The sequence below is a fragment of the Leuciscus leuciscus genome (genome assembly GCF_965113295.1).
Source record: "Leuciscus leuciscus genome assembly, chromosome: 19".
NCBI classification, from domain to species: domain Eukaryota; kingdom Metazoa; phylum Chordata; class Actinopteri; order Cypriniformes; family Leuciscidae; genus Leuciscus; species Leuciscus leuciscus.
The window spans coordinates 31,496,764-31,506,286 of NC_138743.1; the positions used below are offsets into that span (position 1 = coordinate 31,496,764).

The 9,523-nt window shown below is 35.7% G+C and overlaps 2 protein-coding genes and 1 long non-coding RNA gene across 3 annotated transcripts in view; 2 read left to right on the plus strand and 1 right to left on the minus strand.

The window, feature by feature from the left end:
• LOC309482857 overlaps positions 1 to 9,523 on the plus strand; it is a 157,612-nt gene that overhangs the window by 71,085 nt on the left and 77,004 nt on the right. The window lies entirely within an intron of this gene.
• On the plus strand, positions 1,525 to 4,361 carry emc7b (ER membrane protein complex subunit 7b). Its single transcript, XM_082148411.1, has 5 exons — positions 1,525 to 1,881; positions 2,199 to 2,318; positions 2,404 to 2,542; positions 3,039 to 3,119; positions 3,209 to 4,361. The coding sequence occupies exons 1-5, from the start codon at positions 1,655 to 1,657 to the stop codon at positions 3,353 to 3,355; spliced, it is 714 nt and encodes a 237-aa protein (XP_082004537.1). The 5' UTR covers positions 1,525 to 1,654; the 3' UTR covers positions 3,356 to 4,361.
• Positions 6,220 to 8,664, minus strand: chrm5b (cholinergic receptor, muscarinic 5b). Its single transcript, XM_082147493.1, has 2 exons — positions 8,644 to 8,664; positions 6,220 to 8,342 (listed from the first exon to the last, which is right to left on the minus strand). Exon 2 carries the CDS (start codon positions 8,270 to 8,272, stop codon positions 6,749 to 6,751), a length of 1,524 nt encoding a protein of 507 aa, XP_082003619.1. The 5' UTR covers positions 8,273 to 8,342; positions 8,644 to 8,664; the 3' UTR covers positions 6,220 to 6,748.

Here is a 9,523-nt window from a genome sequence, read left to right on the forward strand (position 1 = left end):
TTCCCAACCATCCTGTGCAGGCACAACCCCGATCAGTGAGAGAAAAGATTGTGGCTAAATAATACTAAAACAAATAAATATACAGTACAGGCCAAAAGTTTGGAAACATTACTATTTTTAATGTTTTTTAAAGAAGTTTCTTCTGCTCATCAAGCCTGCATTTATTTGATCAAAAATACAGATTTTTTTTATATTGTTATATATTATTACAATTTAAAATAATTAGTTTTCAATTTATTATACTTTAAATTATCATTTATTTCTGTGATGCAAAGCTGAATTTTCAGGATCATTACTCCAGTCTTCAGTGTCACATGTGACATCCAGTCTATCACTTCATCCTTTAGAAATCATTCTAATATTCTGATTTATTATGAGTGTTGGAAACAGTTCTACTGCCTAATATATTTGATGAATAAAAGGTTAAAAAGAACTGCATTTATTCAAAATAAAAAAATATTTTCTAATAATATAAATCTTCTTTACTATCACTTTTTATCAATTTAAACACATCCTTGCTGAATAAAAGTATTGATTTATTTCAAAAAAAGAAAGAAAATTACTGACCAGTAGTGTATATTGTTGTTACAAAAGATTTCTATTTTTAAAACATTTGCTACTTTTTTTTTTATGAAAAAATATTAAGCAGCAGAACTGTTTCCAACTTTGATAATGAATCATCATATTAGAATGATTTCTAAAGGATCATGTGATAGACTGGAGTAATGATCCTGAAAATTCAGCTTTGCATCACAGAAATAAATGATAATTTAAAGTATAATAAATTGAAAACCAATTATTTTAAATTGTAATAATATATCACAATATTAAAAAAAAAATTGTATTTTTGATCAAATAAATGCAGGCTTGATGGGCAGAAGAAACTTCTTTCAAAAACATAAAAAATAGTAATGTTTCCAAACTTTTGGCTTGTACTGTATATATATAAGCCATGCAAAATTTGCTGACAAAAAAAAGTTTTGTACAATAATATTGATTCAAAGATGATTTACGAAACCGTTCTGACGAGTCGTTTACGAGACTGACTGAACCGAGAACGGATGATTGAGTTGACAGGACCATTCCAAAGCTTTTGACTCACTGTTGGGACCAAAAATAAATAAATTTCTCAGCAGAAGTACGATACTGGAAATATATATTTGTCTCGAATTGTATGGGGTTTAAAATAATTTATCAACGTACACACTAAAACTGGGCTTAAATTAATCGCACATTATGTCATGGGTGCAACAAACTGAACTGGGAGACAATGAAATACAAAATGAACAAATAAAACGCAATAAACGACGATATGTGCCTACATATGAATTTACTGGAACGATTAGGAATATTTAATATGACGCACCACAATGTCATGATGTAAAATCATCTGAAGTGGCGTTTAAACCGTTTATAACATGAACTGTTTGAAGGAAAGAACGGATTCAAGAAAAAACGAGTCGGACTCGGAACTCCCATCAAAAGCCCCGCCTCAACGATAATCACGTGTAACATGTTCTTCCGGTCTCTTCCTTCTATGATTTCCGCTTACCGTTCACTTCCTTCAGCTGAGTCCTATTCCTGTGGTCCATATTGACGCGTAGTGGAATATTGTGCATTATTGTACGTCGTATATATCGTGTGACAAAGCACGATGCAATACATTAATCGTCTGTTAGATGTATATATAGCGTTGCAGGCTCTGTTTGTGTTGTCATGGGGGTTTTCTGATACGGAGTCGGGGCCCGTAGCAGGTTCTCAGTCGAATGGAGACCGTTTCAAAATCGAAGGACGAGCGGTCGTTCCTGGAGTGAAACCACAAGACTGGATCTCCACAGCCCGAATCCTGGTGGAGGGGGAGGAATATGTTGGGTTTCTCAAGTGAGTTATATCGCCAGCAATGCTAACGTCAAAAAGAGCGATGTAAATATGAATGTGTGTGTGTGTTGCTCGATTTACAGCAGCGTCTCACAAAAATGACACTGATAATCTCAATTATAATGATCTTGTTGGAAGCATTCTGTTTTATAAATCCGTCTTGCTAATGTGTTATTGTGAAATATAATATGCTGGTTATATGTAATGTAATTGCAGGGCATGATATATTCAAATTAAATGAGCAGGGGTTTCAAAACATTCCTTTATTAAATGAGGTTTTGCCAAGATGACACAATTAACCACATTAATTTGCCTTCTAGGACTGATGGGAGCTTTGCTGTCAACGATGTGCCCTCTGGCTCATACGTGGTTGAAATTGTATCGCCATCTTTCAGATTTGATCCTGTTCGGGTGGACATTACTTCCAAAGGGAAAATGAGGTAGCTAACATTCCGAATTCTTCTACCTTCTAACATGTGTATTCACAAACACCTCAGTTAATATCAAGATGTTGCTGAACCACAGGGCACGCTTGGTGAATTACATCAAAACCTCTGAAGTTCTTCGACAGCCATACCCTCTTCAGATCAGATCCGGTGGTCCACACACATACTTCATGAAGCGGGAAACCTGGGGGTGGACTGATTTTCTGATGAACCCAATGGTATGATCATATGATTTCTGTGTGTTCATTATTATTATCATTTTTATCAGATACACTTGGTTGTCCTTTTTGTGATTTGAATGGAAATTAATCACAGTCTGTGTTTTCTTTTGTTTACTTATTCTTTAACTATGTAAGTCTTCTCTATATGCATGAACTAACAATAAGCAATATATTCTTACAGCATTTATTACCCTTTGTTAATGTTCGTTAATAAAAATGTTCATGTTACTTCATAGTGCATTAACTAATGTTAACAGATCTTAAAAATGTAGTTGTAAATGGTGAGATTAAGAATGAACAATACTTCTATAGCATTTATTAATGTTAGTTCATGTTAGTTTATTTGTATCATTTAACTAATGTAACCTAATTACAAATGCACATTTTGAGGGCCATTTATAATAGTATGAATTATCTATGATGTAATATGTGTTGCTGATTGTTTCTAATACTTGTTGTGACTTTATTCTTAAAATGTTTTTAATGTCCTTAGGTCATGATGATGGTCCTTCCTTTATTAATCATTGTCCTGCTCCCAAAGGTGGTAAATACTAATGATCCTGAGATGAGAAAGGTAATACAAAACATATGCTAAATCGACATCCTCATCCACTGTATATTTCTTTATTCATACAATTCTGTCTTCTTCTTTTTTTCCTGCAGGAAATGGAGCAATCTATGAATATGTTGAACCCTAACCCTGAATTGCCAGATGTTTCTGAATTGATGACTAAATTGTTCTCCAAGGGCTCCAGTAAGTCTGGCGGAGGGAACAAAGGCAGCAGAAGTGTTGCTCTGAAGAGGAGGTAGTGCCGTGTGTTTGGGATCATTTTGTTGGTTTTCTTTAACACTGTTTTACTGGTTGTCTTTTTTTCTTCTCTTTTTTTTTTTATTATTAAATGAACCGTTTCTTTTTCGACTGAAATGCTTGACAAAACAGGACTGTGTTTGCACTGTGCTACTTTTCCACGCTTAATTGTCTTCTTTAGCATCATTGTTAATAATCAGATTATTTTAATTATTGTATGATACACTGAAAACTATACATAACATTTAAAAATGGACCAGTACAGATGGAGCAAGGCATGAATTCATCTTTTTTTAATAAAAAAAAAATAGAGCTCAAATAGGATGTTTTAACTTTTAAAAGTAGAATGAGTGTGAAAGTAAAAGATTGGTCAAGATTCCTAGAGGAGATTGTTAGACTGAGATATTCAGTTTTGCTGGAACATTTCAATATCTTGTCATGCAATTAACATAGTCTATGCTTTCTCTGCTGCTGCATATACGATTCATCACACAGATATGATTCCTTCTCAGAACTGAGGGCAATGCAGTTTCACCTCCATTACGACTTGAATAAAAGCAAGAATTAAAGATTTAAGTAAAATTGAACATATTGTGGCTGTTTGGCAGTTGAGTGCTTTGGGTTGATGCAATAGCTGCAGTTTTGCTTCACTGATAAAGTCAGATGCAGAAGTCAGTACTCACTGTATGTAGTTGTTTTGCTCAGTTTGTCACAAAGCCTTCTGGGATATTTCAAAAGCACACTTGAGCTTAAGGATCAAGATAGATGAAAAAAATCTTTCCATCTTTGCAATGATGCCTTGTGTGTTTTCAGACCAACCTGAGGAGGTGACATTGACCCAAATTCTGTTTCATAACTACTTGAAATAAAGCTTCTAGGTTATAATATTTACTATATCTTGTTTGGTTTGTACATGACTGTGAATGAAGATGAGAAATGCGTACGATTTAAGCTATGAAGTATAAACTTATTTAAACTGAATGGAAATAAACTTTGGTGGGAAATATCCTTAACGTCTTGCTTATTTGCCTACTTTTCTCAGCATGTTGCTTGCATGGTAAGATGTGTGGAGAATGAGATCAACATTTAAGAACATGTTCATGATAATAAGTGACTGATAAAACGTTGCAAGTATGTCAGACTCTGGGTAGTTGGAAAGCTTTAGTTTGACTAAAAACATTAATGGAAGACTGAACCCCTGCCAAATCAGACTGATGAAATGTTTCAATTAGTTGGGGTGAATTTCATCTTAAAACATTTATTTCACAAATTAAATGGCATGTCATCACAACACAAAGAGTAGAGACTTATTAAACAACATGAATGGGAAAACAGTCAGTTAACATCCATAAATGTGCTTCTGTGGTGTATGTTAATGGTACCACAAATATGGATTTGTTTTCTATTTAATATGAACCACTGCACATTGGGACTATATGGGTGATGATGTAGAAATGTTTAAATTGTGTTTCATTCAGGGTTTCCGCGGAGTCATAAAAAGTCATAAAACGTCTTAAATTTAATAATCTGAATTTTAGGCCATAAAAAGTCATAAAAACGTCCGGATTTTCCATACAAGGTCATAAATTTCATTTAGCCACGTCTTAAATTGATATGCTCGTTCATTCGTTGGTTCTACCATTGCTTTTTCCCCCTGAAAATGCGCTGGCGGCATAATGTTAAATGCACAGGTTAAATGCGCCAAAAGCGGAACGCTCATTTGAAACGCGCGCCACACGAACCATTTACCCGCTCGGCTCCAAGTCCAAACGGCAGCGCGAGCTCAATAGAACTGATGCGTTTACTCTGATCGTCTCGGTCACAAGATCCAGTGAGAAGTGCTTGAATTCAGCGAAGAACACACTGTCTCAGTGATTTAAACCAGTTTAAAGGCAGATTAAACAGCGCTGACCAACAGGAGAAACTCTGCACAACGATACAGTCTGAAGGCTTTTCCGTCTACAATCTCCCATCATTTATCATGGATTTACTGTAACGTTAGCCTAGTAATATTAACTGCACCATGTGGGATATACATATTGAATTTTATTATATTATTAGTGCTGATAATGTATTAAAGGACTAATGGAATATTTACAGTATTTAATAATGTATTTAGGCTACTGTTTTTCATACATTTCCTGAAGATATGTGCCATCAAAGTTAGGCAACACAAACCTGTTTCAAGACTTGGCCCCTATTAGCACATGCAGAAACTAAGTAATTATTTTCCCAATAAAGATATTTATTTTGTTAAGGACAAATGACAAATGTTTGAATGTCCTACCTCAGATTTGTGAAATGTTCACCTGTTTTAGCAAGTTGTCATTATATTTTCTGACAATAAAGAGTAAAGTTAGTTTAAAACCACAATTAAAGCTCTGGTTTCTACAACTTTCACTTAGAAGTAACAGTCTGCCTTTAAACTTGAAAGAAATAAAGATTTGACATTTATCGTGATAATTATCGATATTGACTAATATAAAACAATTATCGTGATAATTGTTTTTGGCCATATTGCACAGCCCTAACTGAAATCTCCCGGTCTATCACAATGGGAAAGTGTACATTTAACGAGCCATGGCTCAAAGATGGTGTGTTTAGTAGTTGGCTCAAGCCTGTTGCAAATAATCAGTATCAAGCATATTGCACACTGGGTAAGAAGGCGTTGGAGCTGTCTTTAGGCATTTAAATAATACATCTTGTTACTTTCAATGAAAGTCAATTAAAAAAAAAAACTTTTGAAAGGAATTTTAATGATTTTTCGTAATTCGTGTAGGTCATAAATTTCAATCATAATGGTCATAAAAAGGTCTTAAAAAGTCTTAAATTTGACTGACCAAACCCTGCAGAAACCCTGTTCATTTCACATGATGTAATGTTGGAATCTCTGCCATATCATGGATATTACATCCAGAGTGAAGCTACAATCTTTTGTGTGTATCTCTCTACAGAAGTGACGGTTTTCCAGCTCAGAAATCTGAAGATCCATATTTAACAATGTCTAGTTATGCAAACATAATACAACAACATTGCTTTGCACACTAGATATTTCAATATTTACGTTTCTATGCATGCAGTGTCACTGACATGACCAAGACGTACAATACATAATATTTAAAATCATTCTATCGCAAAAAGTTAACCATGTTTTTGGTATCTATAATTAAAACGTCACAGTCCATATCTTTTATTTATTGTCCTCACCATCCCTGGCCTTTAGACATTACACAATATTAAAATACACACTGCTATGTAAACAATGATCTTTAAATAAAAACTGATTAGAAGCTAAATAAAATATTAACAAATCATATTTTCAAACAATAAGGAATATGGTGCTGTATGCACAGCATAAACTAAAATGAATTTAATGTTAGCCATCTCTGTTGTATTTAATGGTTTTGACCAGACCAGTACAGTTTCTCCTCTCCTTTATTTTTCTTCCATTTGCAGAGGAATAACATCCAAAAGGTCTTCTGGAAGGTCTTGTTGCATAGGGCGTAACACATAGGGTTGATGGTGCTGTTGACATAGCAGAGCCAGTAGCCCAGATGCCAGAGGGACATTGGGATGCATTTAGAACAGAAGGTGGAGATGAGCACCATGATGTTGTACGGGGTCCAGGTGAGGATGAAAGCCAGAAGGATGGCACTGAGAGTCTGTGCAGCCTTTTTCTCCTTGATAAGGACCATTCGTTTACGCTTGGTCATCTGGATCTTCAAGTTTGGATCTTCTGGTTTGGTTGATGCCGATGTGGATGAAGGAGCCTGTGGCTCTGAGGACTGACATTGATCTGTGTTTGTTCTCTCAGTCACGGTACTACCTTGCAAAACGGTGATGTCACTGAGGATCGGCTTGAACTTGTATGACATGCATTTTTTATTGTTCGTCTGGGAGCATTTTGCAAGATCGCTTAGATATTTGCTGTCTTCGTAACAGTCCAGCTGTCCATTTTTATTGAGTGTCGATTCTTGGTTCTTGAAAGATTCTCGAGGGGTCATCTCAGAGACAGACCGCTCGTCATCTTCTGAGGATGTATAACTGTTCAAGGTGGTGACCTGGTCTGATTTTGTCCACAAGTCATCAGACTGCAATGTTGTCCTAGTTACATAACTCTGGTTGGACGAAGACCATGACGCTTGAGTCCCGTCCCTCTTGTTTTTAAAGCTAAAGCATTGTAGTATTGGCTTTCGTGCTTTAGAGTCTTCACGGCTGTCCAGCGATGGGTATCCTTGGAGTTCTGCTAAGTTCTTTGTGCGTTTCTCGGTTTCTTTGTAGATTTTGCAATATAAAATTGTCATGATGGATACCGGGACATAAAAGGCTGCTATGGCTGTACCAAATGTAATTGTGGGTTCTGAGAAAAACTGGATCTCGCATTGGTCGGGAGAAACCGTCCTCTTGCCGACAAAGTACTGCCAGCACAGAATGGGTGGAGCCCACAATATAAACGATATCAACCAGGCCAAGCCAATCATGATGCCCGCACGTTTCGGGGTCCGTTTAGCCCTGTAGGTAAGTGGTCTTGTAATGGAGAAATATCTGTCAAAGCTGATGACCAGCAAGTTCATCACCGATGCATTACTTGCAACATAGTCAAGGGCCAGCCACAGATCACATGCTATATTCCCTAAAGACCAGTATCCCATGAGAATGTAGGATGTGTAAAGGTTCATGGAGAAAACGCCAATAATGAGGTCTGCAAAAGCTAAACTGAGTAAGTAGTAGTTGTTAACAGTCTTAAGTTGGCTGTTGACCTTGAAGGAGAGCATCACCAGAACATTCCCCACTATTGTGATGAGACTCACAACAGCTGACACTGTTGCAATGGTTATGACCTCCAACAGACTGTATGGGGCTGGCGGGACAGCAGAGACATTTCCACTTGCTGTTAAATTTTGGATATCCATGTCCATTGCTGACAGGTTAGTAAATGCTGGATAAAAGTTGCACTGTATTCTTCATGCTCACTTGGCAAAGGATCATCTGAAAACAGAGCACAAAGAGACTTAAGATTTCAAAAACAGAAAAATTAAACAGAAAAATAGCGTACTTTTCTAAGACATTACAGGCAAAGCATAGTTTTTTCATGCACATTTTTTTAGACTAGTGGAAAGAAAACATCCAAAATGCACATTCAAGAGTTTTGTGTCTGCTGATTTGAATTATAAATATAAGGCTGTTCAGTAGGCATTTCAATAATTTCCAGTTTTATTCTTATGTAGTTTCTCAAGGTTTCAACAACAACAACAACAACAAAAAACGATTTCAAAAAGATTCCTATAACCTTTTATTTAGAAAAACATGTTTTTTTCCCTTCTCTCTGGCTGTTGACAGTATTGATTTATGGAGTGATTAAAAAATAGATATAAAAACTTTAATATGCCAACAAAATGAAAGAATGAACCTGGCTTTATCCAATGTTCTGATTTAATATTTTGGAAATGCATGCAAATGAGAGCATAATTAATTAGATATTGCTTATTTAAATTTGCATATTTAACATAGCATTTCAGAAAACTTGTAATATAAAAATAGTCTTAGGCCCAGTTTCACAGACAGGGCTTAGATTAAGTTAGTATTAGGCCATAGTTCAAAGACATTTAGGTTAAGTAGCTTTTTTAAGCGTGCCTTAGGAAAAAAAAACATTACTGATGTGCATCTTGAACTAAAACAATGACACTGACATATTTTAAGATATGTCACTGCAAGTTGCTTTAATTTAAAACAGCTCAAACGTGTATTTTTGTCTGGGACATTAAGCCTTGTCTGTGAAACCGGGTGTTAATGTACTATGATTAATCAACTGTAGAAGTATTTTAATTTTTTTCAATCTGACAAGCACATAATAACAGTTATATGCATCACAATATCTTAAAGATGACGGTAATAACTACCGTTTACAGTTCATTTATTATATGCAAAGGAATGACAGGACTGCATGGGAGCACCAGATCTCACATGCCCTAAAAAGAGCTGGTTTCACCCCTGGTCCTACTACTTTAGATACTACTGATACTCATACTTTCCCCCCCCAGTTCGACCAGCCTAAAGTTGACAATCTCATATTAATGATTAAGCGGAACTAGTTGAATGAGGGGGAACGTTTCTCCATTTAAGAGGGTTCTTTTTAACTGTAACAACTGTTGTGGTGTTACATGATTACA

Excerpts from the sequence above, each read along its gene's own strand:
- emc7b (XM_082148411.1), top strand. The coding sequence starts at position 1,655 with ATGCAATACATTAATCGTCTGTTAGATGTATATATAGCGTTGCAGGCT. Across the intron at positions 2,543-3,038 it reads ATTTTCTGATGAACCCAATG|GTCATGATGATGGTCCTTCC; the intron begins GTATGATCATAT and ends TAATGTCCTTAG. Across the intron at positions 3,120-3,208 it reads ATGATCCTGAGATGAGAAAG|GAAATGGAGCAATCTATGAA; the intron begins GTAATACAAAAC and ends TTTTTCCTGCAG.
- chrm5b (XM_082147493.1), bottom strand. The coding sequence starts at position 8,272 with ATGGACATGGATATCCAAAATTTAACAGCAAGTGGAAATGTCTCTGCT.